General features: G+C 37.1%; 1 protein-coding gene across 1 annotated transcript in view; it reads right to left on the bottom strand.

Moving 5' to 3' along the window:
- Positions 1 to 23,328, bottom strand: part of LOC119785787 (probable voltage-dependent R-type calcium channel subunit alpha-1E) — a 163,782-nt gene that overhangs the window by 23,732 nt on the left and 116,722 nt on the right. Inside the window, exons 8-31 of the mRNA XM_038288579.1 lie at positions 22,890 to 23,080; positions 21,702 to 21,805; positions 21,216 to 21,331; positions 20,846 to 20,899; positions 16,302 to 16,394; positions 15,929 to 16,138; positions 15,718 to 15,830; positions 15,445 to 15,557; positions 13,726 to 13,857; positions 13,059 to 13,128; positions 12,821 to 12,938; positions 11,914 to 11,981; positions 11,610 to 11,701; positions 6,259 to 7,152; positions 5,007 to 5,239; positions 4,601 to 4,712; positions 4,054 to 4,183; positions 3,234 to 3,293; positions 2,869 to 2,975; positions 1,958 to 1,969; positions 1,732 to 1,828; positions 961 to 1,121; positions 618 to 755; positions 7 to 208 (exon numbers count right to left, since the gene is read on the bottom strand). Of these exons, the coding sequence (XP_038144507.1) occupies positions 7 to 208; positions 618 to 755; positions 961 to 1,121; positions 1,732 to 1,828; positions 1,958 to 1,969; positions 2,869 to 2,975; positions 3,234 to 3,293; positions 4,054 to 4,183; positions 4,601 to 4,712; positions 5,007 to 5,239; positions 6,259 to 7,152; positions 11,610 to 11,701; positions 11,914 to 11,981; positions 12,821 to 12,938; positions 13,059 to 13,128; positions 13,726 to 13,857; positions 15,445 to 15,557; positions 15,718 to 15,830; positions 15,929 to 16,138; positions 16,302 to 16,394; positions 20,846 to 20,899; positions 21,216 to 21,331; positions 21,702 to 21,805; positions 22,890 to 23,080 (3,620 nt within the window). The remainder of the gene's footprint in view (positions 1 to 6; positions 209 to 617; positions 756 to 960; positions 1,122 to 1,731; positions 1,829 to 1,957; positions 1,970 to 2,868; positions 2,976 to 3,233; positions 3,294 to 4,053; positions 4,184 to 4,600; positions 4,713 to 5,006; positions 5,240 to 6,258; positions 7,153 to 11,609; positions 11,702 to 11,913; positions 11,982 to 12,820; positions 12,939 to 13,058; positions 13,129 to 13,725; positions 13,858 to 15,444; positions 15,558 to 15,717; positions 15,831 to 15,928; positions 16,139 to 16,301; positions 16,395 to 20,845; positions 20,900 to 21,215; positions 21,332 to 21,701; positions 21,806 to 22,889; positions 23,081 to 23,328) is intronic.

The raw sequence follows: 23,328 nt of genomic DNA, 5'->3' as shown, positions 1-23,328 counted from the left end.
TCTCACCTCATTCTTCTCAAGGCTGCACTCCTCCATCATCTTATCCCCCTGCTCCTGGAAGGTGATGATGATGAGAGCCACAAAGATGTTGACGAAGAAGAAGGGGAAAACAACAAAGTAGATGACGTAGAAGATTGACATCTCCATCCTATTGCCGTGACTTGGACCTCTGTCTTCTTCTGTTACATCCACAGAGTGCTGCAGAACCCTGCAGAAAGCAACCAACCAGCTACATGTCAACTTTCAAAAAACATTATAAAGCTAAAAATGGGGGAATGAAGGTTGACAACATTTATTCAGAGGTATCTGATAACTGGGCTGAAGATCAAATGTTAACTGCCAAATCAGCAATCAATTAAAAGAGCTGACCCATTACAAACCCATAATGCTGGCATTATCTAAATAAGCAGCAAAGTCCTTGATGAAACATCTACATCAATCATATTTCCCTAATCAAAGGTCAGATTTGAACATTATTAAAACATGTGCCAGATCACAAAAGGCTACAACACATCAAGTAAAAGCCCCTCCATGGAAGGAAAATGATGCGTTGAATAGCTTCGCATGGATTTTCTCATCTAGCATGTGATCTGGCCCAACTCCAGTCGAGCACTCACTGAGGCCAGCCCTCTCCAGTGGAAACAGTGAAGAGCGTGAGCAAAGCCCAGATGACGTTGTCATAATGAAACTCGTGCCTCTTCCAGTCTCTTTTTTTCACCTCTTTCTTGTCCTTCCCATAGTCAATGTAGTATCCCCTGGAGAGACAAAAACAAGGCAGCTGAGCTCTGATTGAAACTAAACATAAAAAAATGTATATATAATTTTACATCTTAATTCAGGGTATGCACCAGATATATAAAGATATATTGTTATTGAAAACTGAAAGAAAAATAAATAAAGGTAAGGAAATCTGAGCAGTATAATAGAAATTCATAAGTAAAAAGAAAAAAAAAACATTACTGGCAGTCTTTCTCTGTGTCCTTTGAACTGTCAGTACAGTAAAAGAACTTCCCCTTGAAAAGCTGTACAGCAATGACTGCAAAGATGAACATGAAAAGCTTGTAGACAATCAAAATATTGAAGACGTTCTTCAGAGATGTCACCACGCAGTCAAACACCGCCTAAAAAACAAGGAAAATAGATATTAAAAACATGGAGATTACAGATAAACTTTGGTTTAGATAGTAGCACATATTGATAGTGACATCTATTTACAATTTTTTTTACATTTTGATTACAGTCAGAAAAACTCGATTACACGTTTTCTTGAGAAAACTTTCATCAAAACTTTTACTAGAACCTTAAACAGAACGATTATTGAAACTATTTAATAGATTCATTCATAAGTTGTTGCACTAGCTTAGATATTAACAAATAGAGTATTTTCTGACAATAACAAACAATATTTGATAATAGCATCAACATAAGCCAATGCTGTGCTAAGTGACCTTGTTGCCCTTGGAAAGTTAACTGTTTACCAAGGCTTTACATCTATTCATCCTTTCTGGCATTAAAATCTGGGCTTATGATGGTTTTCAGGCCAAACAAGCTACCTAACTGACCTTATTTCAGACCTACTTAAATAAATCACATTAACTTAACACCCTGCTAAAGATAACAATATAAACAGATATAAAATAACTTTTAGTCTGAAGTCATAACTCTATATTATTGTCCCACAACTGGGAAATTGATAACTAACAAACACAACGCAGACAGGACCAATCTAACCTTCAGTTTAGGAAGTCTTTTGATGGTCTTCAGAGGTCTAAGGACACGTAACACTCTCAGAGATTTTATGGTCTTTATGTCTCGTCCTTTGTTGTTTCTTAGTAGAAAAAAAAAGACACGTTGTTCGCAAAAAAAATAAAAAATCACAGAAGACTTTTGTACACAAGCAGTCAAAAAGTTAAAAATGTTAATTTACAGAAACTTATTTGTGTAAAGTTAGTTTTACCCCAACACGTTCCTGTGGGTCAGTCCGGCAGCAGGTATCATCAAGACCAAGAGAAAATCAAGGTAGCATTAATAATATATCTACACTTGGACAGCAAAAAAATAAAATGACACATGTAAACACATCCATCCATCCATTTTCTAGCATGCTTATCCCGAGTGGGGTCACGAGGGGTGCTGGTGCCTATCTCCAGCAGTCAATGGGCGAGAGGCGGGGTACACCCTGGGCAGGTCGCCAGTCCATCGCAGGGCAATACAGACAAACAACTATTCACACTCACACCTAAGGGGACTGTAGAGAAGCCAATTAACCTAACAATCATGTTTTTGGACTGTGGGAGGAAGCTGGAGTACCCGGAGAGAACCCACGCATACTCAGGGAGAACATGCAAACTGCATGCAGAAAGACCCTGGGCCAGGAATCTTCTTGCTATAAGGCAGCAGTGCTACCCACTGCTCCACTGAGCAGCCCAGGTAAACACATATAAAGCTATATTAAATTCTGGAAAAAAACAAACATATATATATATATATATATATAACTTGAATGCTCATTGATATGTTTAGTCTGCAAGTAGACATGGTTTACATATATTTTTTTTAATTGTTGTATTTATTTGATAGATTCAGCCAATTCCTGTGCAGTATACAGAATGTGGTGTCAACTTTTTTAACTAACCTAAAGGTTTCGATGCAGATATTGAAGGACAAAGCTGAAGTTGGTTAGTTCACTAACAAAACTGACAAAAGGGCAAGGCACTTTTCCAAACTTTGCTAGAGGTATACATTTGACTGTGTGTATATGATATACACATATAAGCCAAAGAAAAAGTATCACCTCTTTAAAGGTATGTAAATGAAACAAGTTAACTCAGGAATGGTAAAGAAAATAAAATAAAGTGCGTGGCTTACGTGAGAGCAAAGGCCACCAATGCTCCAACCACAACGATAAAGTCCAAGATGTTCCACAGGTCTCTGAAGTAGGAGCCATCGTGTAGGATCAGACCCTGGTCAATCATCTAAAGACAACCCAGAATCTCATCATTAGAGGAACTCCATTATTTGTGCCAAGACTAAATGGGTAGAAAGTAATTCATGGATTGCACTAAGCAGTTGTTTAAACTTAGCAATTGTCAGTCCCCATGCTGACCTATGTTTACAGACTTCCTTTTTTTCTTTCGGTGAGCAATTTTTCGTCCAATAAATGTTATTGTTATACAAGACGTCTCAAAGTGTGCGGTCAAGTTTCCTTTAAAATCATTATGCAACTTATTTACCTTTATGATCATTTCAAAAGTGAATACTCCGGTAAACACATAATCAAAATAACGTAGAACCTGTAAAAACAGACAAAAATGAAAACAACAATCAGAGTGAGAAAAAGGTCCAATTAATTAACAAGTCACAGAAGGTTTGGAGTGAGCCTGTTCTATTTTTCTCCCAAACAACTAACCACCCTAAACAGAATTAAGTTCCTTTTGTCATTTCCCCCCACAAGCCTAACAATTAGAAAAGCGCATCACACGATCAATTCCATTAGTATAATTAAACTAGAAAAATAAACTATTGAAAAGTCTGAGAAGAAGCAAATATAAGACCCTTCAGATCTACCTTGAGATTTACATATAATAGAGAAAAGTACTGGGTCTGACTTCGCAGGGTCAGGGAGGAGTTTTATATTGTCCTTACGCAATAGTGGATGATAGGCTAATAAGAGAAACTGGATTGCCCTTAAAACTAATTGGATATGTGTACATGGGATTGTTTTAGTTTATAGCTATGTACTATATATTGCATATATTATATTGTGTGTTTTATGTTCCATATAGCTATAGATTCTGTATTCTGTATATATATATATATATTGTATGCAGCATAAACACCAAGTCAAATTCCTTTTAGTACAAACCAATTTGGCAATAAACCTCATTCTGATTCCGTACAGCTATTTTCTGATATGTGTCTGTATGGAGCTATTATTGGCGCACTCTGCCTTGTGCAGGTGACCACTGACTAGCACCAGATGACTTCTGTTAGGATGCAGTTATTACATTTGTGATTTATAAAGAAATGATGTTCACTGAAGCAAACACCAACCTTATTCCAGTCTGACGATGTAGCTACAGGATCCTCTGCAGCCAGTGCTATGCTGCTAGCAGCTATGACCAACAAGATGCACATTTCAAAGTACCTGAGGTTCACCACATAATGACATGCTCGCCGAACCCTGGGGTAAAAAGAGAGAAGAGGGATTGTATTGCTTGCAACTTAAGAAACATTGGATTTCATATATACTGTAGTAAAGCGAAGAGGGGAGTAGTATGACAGTGATGTTGAAATCTGATTAATACAACATAGTTCAGCATATAAAAGTGACCTCAAATTAAGGAAAATATTTTCTGTATGTACTTCAAAAAAGTAAATAGTATAATCTATTGCTAGACTCGAACTTTCCAATTAACATCTGCTTTATTGTTTACTGTACTTTTCCTAATACAACGAATACAACTCTCTGGCTTTTGAAAAACAACAGAGCTTTATTGACCTCTTTATTGCCCTTTGGAGTCTGATCTTAATATTTTTGCAGAAGCATCTTAGCAACATTATTAGTCATCAAACCAAAGTGATTGTAGTTGTAACTCACAGGTTGTCAGGTTTGAAGATAAACATGCTGTCTGGGGTCACAGTGTTGGCAGGTTTTGTCTCTTCTGCCTCTTCCTTCTCTGACTTACAGGTTTCTGGATCCTTATTGTTGACTAGAGAAGGTGAAAAGAAGAAAGTAAAGTTATTTTCACTGTTTTTTTTTTATTATTTTGTTCAGGTTTCTACTAGGGAAACATTTCAAGAGTTCCTTAAAAACTTCTTTTTGTTTACAATCTGGTTCAATCTGGTAAACTGTTTAGAATAAAATAAAGGAAACCAACTACCTCTCTGGATTTATTTAATTCCCATTTTTTCACATTAGAAGAAAAAAAAAAGGATTTACTTAGTGTCATCATACAGTTCTCTTCATGGTAACATCTAAAATAAAATCCCATTTGTGCTGGTACCTGTAATGGTGGAGAGTTCAAGAGATGGCTGCACATCAGGCATTTCAATAATCACACTGGAGCTAAGTTTATCCCGGTCCCGCTCTGACTCATTTTCTTCATTGTTATCCTCTTCCTTATTTGGTGCTGTCAGCTCAGACTGGTTCAGAGATTCATCTAGCTTCTGAGGGCACTGGTCACCAGAAAGGATGTCTTTTAATTTAGACTTTTCTCCCTCGTTTTGGTGGGCCAGTCTGCAGATGCAACACAGCAAACACAAAAAAAGGAAGCAGAGGTGTTCTGAGGAGCAGACAAAACCCGACATGCAGCCATCAGCGTAGACAAGGAAAAGCACAAAGGTACAAGAACTGAGTGGCTGAAAGAAATAGGAGAGAAACACACTATAACACTGAATGCTTTTTTTTAATAGAAGAGAAAATGAATCCTCTCATTTGAAGACACTTAATTTAAGATAAATTATTTTTTTTTATTAATACCTTTTTTTAATTATTTACTTTTTTAAGACCCAAAAGTTACCCCAGTCCACTCTTGTGCCACTGGTGTCCAGTTTAATCTAACAATTGCTTTTTTATTAACTAGAAGATCTACAAAATTCTCAGTCAATATTTTGCAAAAGAATACGGTGTAAATTTGAGCATACTGCGTACTCTGCAAAAACGATCTATAAATAAGTCAATATTTCTTAAATTAAGTGTATTTACCCTTAATTTGAGTAGGAAAATAAGATAATTTGCCTAAAGTAAGAACATGAGATGATCTGCACTTGCCCTCAATTCAAGAACAAATGCACTTATAAAAAAAAAAAAAAAAGACCTATTTAGATTGCTTCCAGTGTAAAAAAGACTTAAGGCTGTTATTTCCTTTCTTTACTAATTTGATTCTGTGCATTTTTTAACCAGTTTCTCCCTTAAACTTTTGAAGAGTGTTTGGCTTGTTTAAATTGGATCCCTTACATGCATTGATGAATGTCATCATTGCATGTATGGATCATTTTCACAAAATAACATTCTGTAAACTCGTAATTTAGGGACAACACTTATTAATACTGAATTGTAGGTGGTAACAGCTTTTAAGAAAAATTAAATAATATATAATAGAAAAGTACATGTTCTCCATATCCTGAAATGAGACATTTATATGCTGTTGCAAGGATTTTTTTCATGAGTTACTTATTTTTTAATGAAGGATATGTTTCTGAACATTTTCCCACTGTTGATGAACCAGTGGTCAAGTTCATCCTTGATTATCTCACCTGCTCTCCTGGTGTTTGCACACCTCTCCATATCTGTTCTCAGGCTCTGCTCCCTTCTTCACCACCACTTTCCCAGTATTTACTTTGTTTTCGTCAACATTTGCGGCACAACCTATGTTTCCTTCATTTCCAGGAGAAGATGCTTGAGTTCTAGTCCCGTTGCGTTGGTCGCAATGATGCCCCTTTCTGCCCCTGATTTCACATTGACCTCCTTTCTCAAGAATCAGTGCTTCAACATTATCTGGGGGTCTAAACTTTTTAACATGCCTGTGTTGACGTTCTGCGTTTAATCTTGGGCTTCGACGTTCGGTAACGTGCTTGTGGCTAAGGCCTAGTTTTCTGTTTTCGGTGGTGGATTCTGAATCAGGAGGCTCTGGTAAGCTTAAGCATGGTACATTCGTAGGATCCAGACCCTCTGACTCCAGCGCTGACATAGGGGGTTCAGGAAGGTCACCAGGATGAGGAGCATCCAGGGGCACATCCATAGATGAGCTTGGAGGTGGGTTCTTGCCTGGTGAGACCAGAGGGTCAGTTAGTCCCTTTATGCTCCCTGAAGGTGTATGCTGCATGACCTTACGGTGGAGCGACAGGGGACGTCCATGAACTAAAGCAGGGGGGGCATCTTTTTCCTCACTGGGACTGCTGAACAAGATCTCTCTGCTGGACATCTGCCGGTGTCTCCTTAGCTGACTGGTCCTCTGCTCCCAAACAGACATGGTCATCCTCTTTCTCCTTTCTCTCCTGGACATGAAAGAGTTAGAGGGTTTGAGTGGTGGAGGTGGGCGGCCCTCTCTCATACTGCCCTGAGCCTCCTCCAGGGAGTAGGAGTAGGTCGGCCGGCTGCGATGTATGGCCCTTTTCCTGTACAAGTAGGGCCGCCTCCTCCGGCTTCCCCTGGGAAGAAAACAAGACATAACATTACTATAAAATCCAATTAGAATTTAAGATGTTTAATATAATCAGAACCTTCAATCGTCATGTTAGCTGTGTTTATTTGATTCACTCCAATACTAGACTGATATAGGTCTACATGCAGGGTTCTTACGAATAAACTTCTATTTAAACCTAAAAACAGGCAGCTTAATTTCTGTTCAATTCAATGAAAATAACAAACAAAATATGTACGCCAAAGAATGAACTGAATGTAAGAAAGCTTATTGTAGCCAGTTATTTAGTTTCTGCAATGAAAAGCAATCAACTAGATTGATGAAATAAGTGGAAATTTTGAAAGCCAAGGATAGTTAAAAAAAATAACTGTGGACATCTGCCCCCACTACATTATTTTTCATAATTGTTTTACTCAGGAAAAGCAACTTGATTATTTTGTGAACGCGAATAATGAAAATCTACCTGAAAGATTTTTTTTCTTGATAATTGTAATACAAAAAATATCTTTCCTTCAGATATGGCTATTTGTTTTTCTATGAAACCTTACCCTGGTGCAAAAAAAATGTGTCTTGTCTATTCAGATTCTATTTACACTATTGGGATTAGATTTGTAATGGTTATGTTTATTTATCCATGTAGATTGCCTTTCATTCTGACACCAAAATAACAGAAGCATTGATGAGCAAGTTTTGTTTAATGATATTTATTTGCATAAAGCCTTTTTTTTCTCTGAGCGTAGATTTCATTCATTACAAAAACCTTTTTTATTTCACATTATTATGAGATGCTTCTATCATTACCAAACAAAAAAGAAAAATATATGTAGTGGGGTCGTCAGATCCTGGCCTACACAGTTGCTTACATAAACAGTGTGATGCACAATGAAATTAGCTGAATTGATTTGAGAGATTTATATGAACTGAAAGAGTTGGGCAGGACAGCACAGGACAGAACTTGGACAGATGACTGAGGGACTTAAATAAGCAAATCGAGCACAAACGAGTGAGAGATTCAGAGAGCTGAACAGACAGTGTTACTTACTGGAGCGTGGACTCTTGTGTGGTCCGAGTTATCAATAGGCGTTTGGTTGAAAACAAGACATTAGTGCTTTTCTGAGCAGAGGCAGAAACACGCCAGGAGACACACACCAAAAATGACATCTTATAAGAAGAGTGCTGGTTACAAAGAGAAATGTTAAACACCAGTCTGTGTGATGATGTAACCAGAGATGCAAACATAAAACTAAAGTGACTAAATTGCTGTAACTGGATAGGAATGCTGGGTCATACATCCAATTTCCAATTCAACTAATTAGTTAATATTGGGGCTGGCATATACAATACAAGCACTGCTTTTAGAGCAATACACATAAACATTAAATCCCAATTGTGCTATCTTATATTCAAATCAATTGATGGAGGTTGGTGTGTGTCTCCACTGGAGCCAAGCAAGCACATTGACCAACATGATGGTTACAGTATCAGAAGAACAGTTAAAAACATTTAAAAACATCAACAGTAAACAAAACATTGATAGACACTCAGAGCAAACAGTATGAAAACAGATATATGGGCTCCGTCAGCAAAAACACAAGCAGGAAGAATTCATCTTTGAGGTAAAGCAACGGTGCCGGGATGCAGCTCTGAACACCAGTCTCTTCAGACGTGGAATCATTTAAGAAAGGAAAGTCAAGAGCTGAGAGTGTTGATATCAGATTACCATATGCAAAATGGTCGAAGAGGATTTGTCGAAGCAGTTTAAGGAAAATTATTGAAAGAAAAATAACACATGCACTGAAAACACCTGTTCTGCTTTGAACGAGAAGCATTTTCAGTTAAGTGGGTTTTTAGTTTTTTTTTCCTTTGATCATGCAGACCATATGGCATGCAGTCCCAAAGCAAAACCATTATCTAAATTCAACATGCAGTAATTTTGTGTTCAGCAGCTGGTGTCATGCAAGTTTCTCCGACATCTTTAGGGCAGGAAGAGTATTTTTTTTTTAAGATGACATTTATCTAACACCCTAAAAGTTCAGAGGATGCTGTTAAAATGTAGATGTCAACCCTGACAACCTTGTAATAATCCACCATTCCTTTAGATTTCCTTTGGCTAGCCTTAAAACAAAGAGCAAGTAAGAATACAATACCTTCTTAACGCTACTATTTTATCTAATGCCATAGAACAACACACACTAGATAATAATCATAAAGTAGAAGAAAAAGATACATGGTTTTCTATCTTACAAATTAAAATTTGGAAAGCTGGCACGTGTTTTCAGTCCTCTTTACTGTGACATGCCTAAATAAATTCCAGTGCAAGCATTTATTAATCAGGAGACTTTTGGCAAACTTTAGGAAACTAATTTGATGCTGCCACCAACATTTCCACAGATATTTTGTAACATGTGGTGTAAGCATTTTCTAACAGGCCAAAAATACTTTTTTGATTGGTTATTATGCTTTACCTGGTTCAAACCCCATCATAACAACTCCTTTAGTCAATAATATCCTGTTCTCTGGAATACTGTTTTTTATTCTTCTAAGTAAGAATAAAAAATATTCTTCCTCAGAATATTTTTTAGTGTCCCACAGATTTAAATGCAAATCTAAAACATCTATTTTTCAAGGCTCGTATTTTGTGCTTTGCTAATTTATATCCTTTTCGATAGTTATTTTTATTTCTTCTGTTTTTGATTTGAAGATATTTCTTTATGAAATGATTGGCACTCAAAATGTAAACACAATGTATGAAGAAATTTTTCTTTAATTAAAAATCATTCCTACATGGCAAAGAACACCTCAACAACTCCATAAATGGAAGTGGATTCCTAATTATGCTTGCTGCAGATGTAATGATGAGGGAAAATCTATTCTACATATTCCCTAGACTTTCCCTGCTCCCCAAAATTTGGTTGAAGAATATTATGGAGGTAATCTTTGAAATATTGGTAAGAAGGTTTAATGTCACTGCCAAGCTTAAGGTTTTAGGCTCCACATTAGAACTCCCAGACTCACACTTCTCACCTATTGAGAAGAGGTGGCTCTGACTACAGCAAAAATTATTTTATTGAGACACTGGATGAAAAACAACCCTCATCCTGATGATGAATGGCTGACAACTATGGTTAAACTGGCCTTTTATGAGATAGTGACATACAGCCTCCCATGTAAAATGCATCAGTATGATTATAAATGGTCTGCCTATACTAGCTGGCTAATTGTAAAGTATATTTTGAAAGGACGGTGTGACATGTTGACATATTTTCTGTATGTTCTATAAAATAAAATTCAATAAAGTTTGCATTACCAAAAAAAAAAAAAAAGAACATCTTATGCTGAACTGCTCCCATGGTTTCAAGTTAACACCAATGAGCCTCTCCTGTTTCAGAGAGCAGCAGCAGCTGCTGGTCTTGGTAGGTTTGCAGGTGTGCAATACTCTTCATGATTAACGATCCTCTGGGAAATGTTCAATGTTTTTAATAATGCAGCCAGATAAGGCCTTACTCTGCTTCACAACTCACCCCCTGACCTATCTAATGATTCTTTTGGTATTCATTAAGCTGTTTGCTCATTATTGTTCACTAAAAAAACTCTGAGGTCTCCAAAGAACAGCATGATTTATAACGATATTAAATTACACACTCTGTTAACTAATAAGGTTACTGCTGAAGACAGTTGACTAATGCGGAGTTATAAATGTGCACACACACTGAGGTTTTTAGTACTAAACTGTTTTAAAAAACTATCCACCATTTTGTTTTCTACTTTCCAGTCATATTTCTTTGCACCGGACCGTCTGTATGATCTTAGTGAAACACCTGTTGGTTTGGCTGGTATCATGACATATTAAAAGACTTGAGGAGATTTTGAGTTCTTAAGCAAGCAATTCTTAGGAAAAAGAGACGGAAACGATCCTAGAGATCTTAGAGGAAACAGAATTTCACCAAAATGTTTAGTTCTAGCTCAGTGGGTCATGTTCATAATCTGTGCAAACTTTTTCACATGCCCATGCAAAAAGCTGTCCCTTGATTCACAGCGTGCATACAGAGTTTTTCACTTCTGTTCATGCACATGCACTTCCAAGATATACGACAAGGCAAAGTTCAATCAGTTACTGAGAAACAAAATCTATTCTGCAAGTAGAAAAACAAACAAACAGGGTCATATTACTAAATCAATCAAACCATTGATCTTTTAACTCTTCAATCTGGCTCAGCAGCAGCACTATAGTAATGGAATGGACAATCCCTTATATTTTTTTTCACACTATAACCCAGATGTTCTGTGTAACTTGTTTCTTTAGTAATTCAATCCAAACAGAAAAAAACTGACAAGCCATATCTTAATGGTAACAGAAAATACAAACTGATGACTGAGCCCTTGGCACACATTCCCAACTGAGGAAAATGAAAGATAGGGAGTAAGGGGGAGATTAAGCAGTAAAAGGCTGCATACAGAACTTACTCTGAGGACATGAATGAGGAGAGCGGTCCAACTTCCTTTGCCTTCTGCAGAGCATGCTTCTGGTTAAAAGCTGCCTCTGCTTCCTCTTCATCCTGATCAAGAAATGAAAAAAAAAAAATAAGAAGAAAAGATGCAGCTTAGGAATTTGAAAACATAAACATTTTAACGCATAATAAGATTAACAGAGATAAAAGACAAAAAAAGAACAAACATTGACCTGAAAGAACAGCAAGAAAGAAAGAAAGCAACCAACAAGAAAATGAGAAGAGAAACCAGTTAGCTCAGGCTCTTTTAGCTTTAATACCTTGGTAAGTTCTTGGGCGTTGGCGAGGTTATCCACAGCGATGGCCAAGAAGACATTCAGAAGTGTATCTGGTCAAAGATATGTTAAGGTGTCTCAAAACTGGAAGTAGTACTTTGAATTTGAGATGGTTTACAGAAAAGCTAGCAGAAAGAACACAGGTTCCTCTCATACAGTACCTTGGAAAACCTTCCCAACTCAGTAACTTTGAGAAAAGGTTGACAAACCAAACATAAAATACTGGGATTTTATGAGACAGGTCAACACAAAATACTGTGAAGAAGTGGAAGGAAAACACGTGAGGTGTTGCATGAATTTATATTTCACCAGATTATCGGGTTCATTTGGAATCCAGCTAAACGATAGTGTCCATCTGTATGAAATATCTTGGTATAACTGAGTTCTAAGAGCACCAAAGGTTTGATGCCCAGGTCAAGAAGAATGCTGGAAGAAGAGGAAATATACCAAGCAATAAGTGTGGCACAGTTACAAACCCACTTAGCAGTGTACCTAAATTCATTATTGAGAATTAATGTGAAATATTGCCAAGAGAACAATAGTTATTTATTTATTTTTATATTTTTTGAGACAGGATAGTAGTTTGGAGCTAATGGGAAGATGGATGGAGCGGGAAACAGGGCAATCCTGGGAGAAAGTCAGTGGTTACAAAATAACTGACTTAGATGAAACAAAACTAGTAAGCTGGTCTAAAATACTAATTTGTCACCTCTCTCTCCCTAACTAGCTAACTGAGCTAACTGCACACTCAGTAAAAAAAAAAATTAAAAAAATAAAAAATACAACAAGCAAAAACCATTTTTTGAAGCACAGTAATTAATCCCCATGGTAAACAAAAAGCATTCAACTACAAATTGGAAAATAAGTTCATTATAAGCAACAAAAAGGATACAGTTTCCAAAAAGAGTGAGAACTATAAAGTAAATAGAGGACCACATCCCTGACTTCACTCCTCCTTGGGAGCGAATGCCATTATACATAACCTCATTCCAGTCCTCTCCAGTCAGGATCTGTGAAAAAAAATCACCCACAAACCACAGAAATACAAGGAAACATAACATCTCTATAACCATCCTGAAGTCTGATAAACTAATCTGCAGATTACTCATTCGTTCATTTAATTTCCAGACCTGAAAGACAGTCATAATAGCTGCGGGAAAGGTGTCAAAGTTTGTCGGGGTGTAGTCCTCAAAGATGAACCTGAAAGACGAGACACTGTTAGTCTGAAATTATCTTTTTTGTTTCATTTCATTCATATTTTCTCTCTGCTGAAGCCAGTCCACTATTAAAACTATGGTTGTCCAACTTTACCACTTTTGTCTAAGTATTACTTTCTTTTTGACGTCACAATTGTAGATTAGCACAACATTTTCCCCCTGCATTTAACCCATCCTTATAGAGGAGCATTGAGCAGCTTGCAGCACCCAGGGGCAAGCTGCTCACTGCTCCATGTCTGAGGCTTCCACCAGCGAGTTTGCAGCCTCTTCGGGATGTAAATTGCTCAATAACCCAAAATTCCAACTTGTGTCATGAGAGACACCTCGTAAGAGAAAAAAAAAAGAGGAATATCTGTGTGAGCTATAAAGGTCTAAATTATTTCTTCAGACTATGCATTAAATTGTTTTGTTAAAAACAATGTTTTCTTTAACCTTCCTATATAATAATTAAGATTTTTTATCTCAATCCATGCTTTAGTTTGAGAAAATGAACAACCAGTAGTAATTGCTGCATTGCTTATCTCTTTCCTAATATTTTACAGAATCATGCCAAAGAAGTTGAAGGAGACATTGATGTTACCTGCCACCAAAAAGCTGCATGCCAAGGAGTGCGAAGACAACAATGAAGAGAAAGAGAAGGAAGATCAAGGAGATGATGGACTTCATGGAGTTCATCAGAGACACAACCAGGTTTCTCAGAGACGCCCAATACCTTGACAGTAATCAAATATCACATATCTGTTAAAATCTAAAAAGTAGTATATTTGATATAAGCATTCTGTAACTTAAATTGATTAATAATTGATATCATATCTAAAATAGTATTTATTAGAATGGAACCTCATTGGAAAAAAACAACTCCACACTACATAAGAAAGCAGAAAACAAAGCTCTTTTCAGCCATTTTGTGCCATCCAAGAGTGGAATATATTAATTTCCATTTTTTTTTCAAAATCTGTTGATTGCGGTGATCTTTATGGGCTAAATCACAAGATCTCCCCCGATGTTTGTATTTGTATTTGAAGCTGTCACTTCCCCATCAAGTTTTTCCATGCCGAGCTGTCCGAGTAGCTACAAATTTTCCTAGGTGCCTGAGGTGGAAATTCTGTCATTAAGGTACAGTATAGTGGAGGATGACTCAAAAGTCATAAAGTTTATGTATAAGTGTGTATAAGTGTATAAATATGTATATTCTACTTATTCTAAGTATGTAAATGTGACACAACTGTGCTCTAATATTAATGACAATGGCCGTTTCTCAATATGCGTTCTTGTGTGCTCGTGTGTTCGTGATACGTCATCAGCCTCAGTGAGAGCACTGTTCCAATTGCCGAGAACGCCAGACCGAGAATGCACCATATCCCCGTATGTTGTTCTCGCCCCACCCTCTTTATCGAGTATGCATCAGAGCAGACTTGTCTGTTCTTGAGATTGACAACTGTCCCAGCATGCACTGCGGCAGCAGCAGTAGTGCTCCGTTGAAAGTTAAAAGATGTCTTTTCTGTTGCTGTTGTTCAATAAAAGTATGTTTTAAGATCATTTGGGGCGAGAACATTATACTTTAAAGTGTCACTATATGGTCTATTTACCGATTAAATGCGTAATTTAAAAAAAGGTTTCCGAAGTTGAGAGGGTCGCGGCAACCAGCGGACCTCCGAGGCAAACGGCAGCCAGGGTTAGCTGCAGCCAGTCTACAGTATAGCCCTATCTCGGCATAGCCGTGTGTGAAGGACTGCTGGCTCTGATGGCGATTTTTTTTTTGTTTTCATTTGATTTGTGTTTATCTGACTGTGTCCATCATTATTCCCCCACTAAATGAAAAAAGTAATAATTTATTATTATCTAGAGACTATTAATAACAGGAGGTGAAATGCAGCTCTAGATGAGCCAAGATTGTGGTGACGTCACGTGTACACTTCTGTTCTAATTGACCCATATCTATGATGCTTGCTCCCGTTCTCGCGAAGTCCATACTTTCCTGTGTTCTTGCCAAGACCGGACTTGATGAGAACGCAAGTCCATACTTGCATTCTCATGAATTGAGAAACGACCAATGACTGCTTCCTGCTGACCTGCGACCTATCCTACAACCCAGTCACGACTTGAATCCTATCTGTACCAAGAAGTTTTTTTCATAATACACTACTGTAAATAAAATTAAAAATATATATATATTTCCTTCCCACGATCCTGCAAAGTGAGCTAAAGTTGGGACTCATTTGTTATGTCCTAATGTGTCCTTGTCCTTTGTGATGGGAACCTAAAGAAGACAAGAAAACAAAAAGAGCTTAAGACGTACTTGGTGATTTTGAAGATCCTAAGCAGACGGAGAGCACGAAGGACACTGATACCGAATGAAGTCCCTGGTCTGAAGAAACCCCACAGCACTTCAAAAATGCTGCCAATGATAACCTACAATATTTGAGAGATTTGTCAACCGTGGGAAGAGAAAAAATTTCATTTTAATCATAACATTAAATAGAAAAGATAGAAAAGAAAAAGGGACAAACATATAATTGTGCCATTTTAACTGAGTCATATACATGTGGAAAAGGGAAGGTGGAGTACTAACACTGCAGTCAAAGCAGTTAAAAGAGGAATGAAAGTAGAGACGCGGCCCCAAGCTGTACATCTTCAGGAACATCTCTGTCAGGAACAGAGCGAGGAACAGAAACTCTGCATAGTCTTCAAAACAACAAAAAAACATGTTAAGGTGTGGAAATTCTTCCAAAGCTTGGTATTTTCTGATATATTAGTCTTGCTCAATAGATTGTACAACTTACAGAGAAAGTGGGACAGCCAGGGAGGCTGGTTGTGGTGCACAATGGCAACACACAGTGTGTTGAGACCAACAAGGCCAAGCACCGTCCAGTAGAAAGTGTGCGTCTTCACCACACGGCGAATTGAAATCCGGAGGAGACGTTCTTTACGTCGAAAATAGGCAGTGGGACCCCGTTTTGCACTTCGAATGCTGGCTCTGGGCATCGGCATGCCTTATGGTAGGGGGATAGTGGGTAGATGAAACTATGGTTACACTTACATAATGTAACATACCAAAAACAGTGACCAATTTAACCCCAAACTCCCGCAAAGCTCAGTACAAATGGATATTCATTTTTAGTTCAATTGAATGTAGCTTAGATAATATCCACTCACCCACAGAAGAGATATCGCCATAATGTTCATCGCCTAAATGGCCCTGATGTGCATCCATGCCTCTCCTCTTTATAGTGGTGGCTCGCTTCAACACTTAGGAAAATAAACAAAATCAAAGGTATATGAAACACAATCCTATATGTTAGATAAAGCTAAACCTTTGCTTTGAAGGCTCTCAGTTGAACTCCTGAATGCATATTGTATTCATGTTTGATTGCAGTGCACAATAATGTTTAAATAAGGCTAGAAATCTGATTACTGACTGAATGCAAAGCAATGAAGTAGATAAAAAGTGCCCAGAGCCTAATGAGTTATCAGGCATTTTAAGCCAAAGGCAGTGAAACTCAATAATGTCGCAGCTAAATTAAATAAAAACAATCATTAATGTTAAAGCATGGCCAAAACACCTCACAGTGCAATCCAAAAATGTCAGAAGGAAAACAATGCTTGAAATGACTAAATGGTCTATCCTTTTATTTTTTTATTAAAACCATTTTCACATATCTTACAGAATAGAGAAAAAATAAATAGCACAAAGACACCAATGTTTTAACAGTCCAAATCAAGGTTTTAACAGTCCAATAGAATTTTAGACTATCCACAAAAAAAATTAAATCTTTCTTCAGTCATTTTTTTTACCTGGGCATCCATTTTTTTCTCACAGGCTGAATGAGCTGAGACAATTAAATTCGATCCAATTTAGCAAAATAATTGAACACAACCACACAGCATGGAGAACTCTCCTGTTCTCACAGACAAAACTATGGTCTTCCCTAAAATACACTTTACCAACTCTATGATCCAAGTTAAAGCACCGACAACTTTGGTCAAAAGCTTAGAATCTATTGTATTTGATTTTTTATGGCAATCTTAACCCCCAAAAACCTGTTAATAAACTTTGCAATGCAGAACACATAGCCCACATGTTTTGTTATAAAATGTGGAAATAAAATAGGCTCATAAACATTAAGCTTATTACTTTTATTACACAGAAAGAGGGGCAGAAATACAGATAGGCAGACAGAGGAGACAAATTAATATTTTAGACCAGCTACTTGCTGGTTTTGTTTAATCTAAGATTTCTTGGTTTTAAAAGACTAGAAAAGCAGGATTTTGCAGGAGCAGGTCAAGCTCCTGCTTCAAGCTCCTGCTTAGAGGCCGACCCAAAAACGGTCAGTCAAACACATTGCAGTAGTTAAAGGTGGGACATCTACCTCTGACAAAGGAGAGACATGCTGAGCCCATAATCAAACCCCAATAACATGGTAGCATAGGATGACGTACACATAGCTGCTCCTATCACATCTTTTTCATCAGAATCAAAAATTTTATCTTTCAAACAGGAACAGCTAGTGTGTTATAAGGGTATTTCATTCTGACTCCTCAAGACCCCTGAAGCGTGAGATAAATTAATTTTTATCTCTAACTGGCTAAAACCAAACTTTGGTACTGTAGGTGGGCACTAGGTCTTCCTACATCCAATCAGCTCTGAAAGGGCAGCTGCATGCCCTTCTTTCCGAATGGCTTCAATGGGAGCTTTCCCCGACTGAAGTGTTGAACAAAACCATAACCTCATCTGTCTGCCTTTAATGTCAAGCAGCTCTCAAAATAAGGTTTTAAAAATAGAGACAAAGAGGAAAAGAGACCTTCATCAACAAATTTATTTTCATGTTGGTTTTTATACTTTAACAGTTTCAGAATCGTTAAATGAGGTAATTGACAGTAAACATTAAAACTAGTATAAGGAGAGGGCTTAATAATACTCATACTGGCCATTTTCCACTCTATCTGCTTGATAATATTTAGTTTATTAAAAAGTATGCACAATATGGCCATGTTCTGTTTATTTCTGCCTACTATTGCTTGACATGTATTTATTAAGAAGAAATGAAATGCAAATTAAACATATCCTATTGCAGGGTTTACTTTCTTGGCTTGAGCACCTGTCCCACGTGGATTTGCTGGTTTAAGGTCATACAAACACAGGTCGCTATTCCACTAATGATGCCTGCCTACTTTGACGCTGGGCTCACTGTTATTTGAATGTATTTCATTTTGCAAATATGATTCTATGTCAAGATACCATTTTTGTAGAGCTTATTTGCTAAGACATATGTTACATCCAGCTTCTATGTGTGGATTAACTAAATTGCAGTAAAAAGGACCACTAAAAAAAACAAACAAAGTTATTGTTCTCACCAACTGATGGGTAACTGATTACGTCTCATCTTATTAATACGTACTTACACCTTTTAGTTAACAAACAAGTTCTGAACCGGCTTACAGTCAATATTAACTCAGGGATTTTTTAATTATGCACACAAACATTCCCAAGAATACTGCTTCCCACATAGTGTTGTTTGCCAAAGGTGGGAGGACTCAGCCCTGTCAACACATACACAAATCTATGCTGCTGCCTTTTCAGGCCATTGGTTGCTAAGGCAACAGTAGAGCACCACCTTTCTTCATGATCAAAACTATCAGAGCATCCTTACTTATTGCCATCCAAACTGAAGACAGTTTTAATGTCCAAAACAAACTGCAGTGTTTTTTTAACATTTCAATGTCAGAGTGACCAGGTTACAATGACTCCATGCTTTGTAGCATTTACTGTGTGTTTACGTGGGCCTGTGAGAAAATCGCTGTGAGTGTTTTGTTGTAAAGTGCAGAAGATTTTAGCTGTCAACATGAACATCACCTCTTTTCTACTCTTAAAAGATCCTGGGAGCAGCCAACAAAAAAAAATAAAGCCCTGTTGCCCCCAGAAAGAAGAAAAGGTCACAGTAGAGTAAGGAGGCTCAAAGCACCGGTTATCTATCTGCTGGTCGATAGATTAAACACTAAAAGCCTGATCTTCCAAGAAAGAGGCGGCAAATTGCATGTGCAATTTATTTTTAGTATGTGCAATAATTGGTTGTGTTCTGGGCGATCTACAAAGATATCTGCACAAATATTAAAACGTGCAAACCGATCTGGTTACGCCTTTTAAAGTGTGCAGATTGCATATTCTATATGCAGTTTGAGAGTGGTCATGAAATAAAGCAGAGGCTTAAAGCCATTGAAATGGAGGTTACAGTGCACCTCAAAGCCCATCTCAAAGTTATGAACATAAGAAAATAACATCAATTAAGAATATAACATAACATGCTTTGTACACAAATCACAAGATGTCTCTAAATGTTTCTAATAGTGAACCCTCACAAGTAGGAACTCTTGCTTGTCTATGGTGTGTTCAAGTGTGGAGTTGAATAGTTTCAAATTTTCAAAGGTGCCTGGAGCGGACATCTGGCCACAGAGATGCCACGTGGAGGAGCGTGGATCTTAAAATGAGGTAATTTGGTCATGCAGACACCAAAGCATAAACCAGGCTTCAGAAACCTTTACGCTAAGAATAGATTTAATATCATATTTACTGTAATCCACAATGATTTACGTAACATGTTTATTAGATTGGTAAGTAAACATGTAACTTTAATGCAGAAACACAGATGTTAATAATAATGTTTTGCACGATTTTATCAGTCTGTAACAGCATTTAGACACACTGCTCTTTCTTACAACTGCTCAAAGGAAGAGCAGTGAATTTAAAGTTTGTGGGCAAATGTTTTTAATCCATATTATTCAGTTAATGTGACTAAATTTACTGATGTGCTTCATCATGTGCTCCACAACTATGGTATTATATGACTGCGCTTAGAATAGATTTTTTCTTTTAATTAAATCAAATTAGGGCCAAAGATCTGCTAGAGATATGCCAGTCACATCCATTCATAGTAAATATGCAGAATGTAATTTGGATTGTTCAGGCATAGATTTGCATCTCTACTATGATGCATAATGATATTCTCTTTAGAACAGAAAGGGTGTCAACTGAAATATCAACAACAACAAAAAAAGTCTTATCTACAACTGTCATTAGCTTCTACATTTAGCACGGTACAGATGCATGTAGAAAATTAGGTCTAGATCTTGAGGTTTTTTTCAGTCCTGATTTGCACTGTTACACCTTTTGGAGAATCTTCAGTGATTTAATTCAAATCGTTGCCATATGTTTAGCAGATCAGGCCAATCCAAGCCTGCATATAGCCTTGCTGACGTTTACACACCTCAGAACAGATGTTGTGAAATACATTAGCCTATCAACTTTTCAGGCAAATAAAAAAACGGAGCAGTTCTTTAGTCTCACATTGCTGTTTTCATATAAACAAAAATATTTTGCATGGTTGATGCAAATATGCTGACTGAACTGATCTGTACTAAGAGAACATCTGATACATCCAAACCTCTAGAAGAGATCTGCTGTCTTAAAAGGATCTTCAGCTTTACAATCAAATGGGACCACCACATATAACTTGAATACCATAAAAAATGTAAATTATAACACCAAATGTAAATTATATGGCCAAAAGTTTTTTTAAAAATGACACACATCAACTTAACATTAGAGCCATGGGCAGCAATTTAAACACAGACTTATGGGAATATATTAAAATATCTTAAGTTACTAAGCCAATCTGAATGAGAAAACTTCACTGCTAACTCACCGTCCAATGCAGACGGTCCTGGATTCCTATTCTCCTCTGCAAGCATAACTTCCTCTGCAAAGAAAATATAGGATCATAAATGAGCATCTTCAATGTGAAAACAAACACAACCCCATGTCATTTGTAACCACATTTCCAGCTTCTTTACTTCAAAACGAAAAACTGGAATATTTTAATAACAATAATAATATTAGTAATAATACATTTTATTTTTAATGTGCCTTTCAGGACACAACATTACACTGTACAACAAAACAATCAAAAATACACAATATCAAACAATAAAATTCCATCAATATTGTATTAAATACTCTACAGACAGCAGGACTCATCTTAAATATTCTGTATTGCTGTTTCTTTCGAAACTCACCCGCCCGGTCAATCCAGGCGCGGTAACCATTGAGCTCTCTTTCAATCTGCTGCTGACGTCTCAGCTTCATGAAGGCCCGGCGGTTCTCAACTCTCTCCCTCTCTTTTGCAAATTCACTAAAAAAAAAAATAAAATAACAAAGCTGAACACATTAGAGGTAGTTTACTTCTTGAGAACAATTGAGAAACACAAAAAACAATTTGCCTGGGTATGAATAAACTCTATTTAGGTAGAATTAGTAGAGAATATTTTTTCTGCACTATAGGCTCCTCTTACTGCTTAGCCTGCAGGACAGTCTATCTTACAACTACCAGAACAACAAATATTTCAGCTAACATAAAAATGTTAAATTAGTTATGATGCCTTCTCTAAACTGGGCTGTTCTGTTGTTAAGTCTAAACCAAAGCTATTAATTGAAGGAAAATAAAAATACAGAAGTGAAAACCCCCAATTAATGAACATTATAACATGTAAAGTAAGATCTACCCAGAGAGGACTCCCAGAACCAGATTCAGGACAAAGAAGGAGCCGATGATGATGAGAGGGATAAAGTACAGCCAGTTCCAGGTGGGACCCAAAGCGTCATTGGTCTGAAATATCCAAACAAGAGTGAAGATTTATCAGTCTTAAAACTTCCCACCAATGGGTGTAGGTTTGCAATTTTTATTTATGACAAACATCAGGACACAAAATCCACATAGGGCTCCCTTGAAAAAGAGGTTTTCATTCTCAATGGGATTTTTCCCCCTGTTGAAATAAGTGTTAAAAAAATGTATAATTATATACTTACATGCATGGCAACTGAGACTGAGACTTTAGCATTTCTTTAGTTAGTGAAAGCCTACAAACTGCACTTTTGTACAACTGCTTTGTCTGCATGTACAGTAGATTTGACATGGATGTTAGAAAACATAAAAGTAAAATAAGTACATAAAATTAAGCATGTTTTTATCATGTATATAATCAGGATGTGCATCATTTGTTAAAGCGCATGCTGCACATTACCTGCGATGTAGTTTATTACCACACGTGTTCAGAGTTAATTAGGCAATACAAGCTTTTTCCAAGCTAAGAAGATCATAAGCAAAAATTATTATTATTAGAAAAAGTGGAAGAATTGTTTGATACCTTTGTAAGACAAACAACCAGCAGTTGGATTTAATGTTTCACTTTTTTCAAGACTCTGGGTAACGTGCCACTGAATTTTGTGTTCCCCACAGTCACCATTTAGGCTTTTACTTGAAGTTTTTTAAACAAAATAATCATGCCACAATGCCTTTATAATGTTGTGCAGTCAGTCAGCCTTTCTGCAGGAGAGGGGAGTGTCACTTTGGGACAAATCTAGATCATTCTATAGTTGTTGACGAGCCTCTAGGATTGATTGGCAGGTGGCATCAGTGTGTAGTTGACAGTGGAAAGTCGGGGGGCAGGATAGTTTGAACACCGCAGGAGGTAGGTGCTGAGCATTCTAATTTATTAGTTTGATGCAACATGCAAGCCCTTTTCCTTCTAATATAATTATAATAAATGTTTGAGGCCAATTATCAGATGCAAGGGAAGATACAGCTAGGGTTCAGACACTCGCTCAGTACACAATAAAGGGTCTATTTGTGTCTAAGGTACAATTAGAACCCAACCAGAATAGAATTTTGAAAGGCAGACATGGGACCTTACATTGTAGAGAACAGTGGTCCATCCCTCCATGGTGATGCACTGGAAGACGGTAAGGACTGCAAACAGGATGTTGTCAAACTGGGTGATGCCATCATTAGGTCCAATCCAGGTTTCTGTGCAGGCATATTTGGTTGGACACTGACGAACGCCACACGGGAACTCGTACTCAGACGAGTCGACCGTCTCATTTCCTGAACAGAAAGGAAAACAGCTAACATTTGAAGCTGACTTTATCATTCTGTGTCAATAATGTTGCTGCAATAAAGTGGAAAATAATATTTGCAGAAAATGGAAATCTATCATTTTTCATGGATTTCAACTATTGCAAGTTATTGAGGATGGCTAGTATACAGTGAAAGCATGGATATCCTGTCTCTGATAATATATTTAAGTGACAGTAAGTCACTTGGACTTTTTTTTGTCTCAATTTAACTTAAAA

Source organism: Cyprinodon tularosa, unplaced genomic scaffold (genome assembly GCF_016077235.1).
Source record: "Cyprinodon tularosa strain WSP-4 unplaced genomic scaffold, ASM1607723v1 ctg259, whole genome shotgun sequence".
NCBI lineage: Eukaryota > Metazoa > Chordata > Actinopteri > Cyprinodontiformes > Cyprinodontidae > Cyprinodon > Cyprinodon tularosa.
This window is presented reverse-complemented; position numbering and strand designations above follow the sequence as displayed.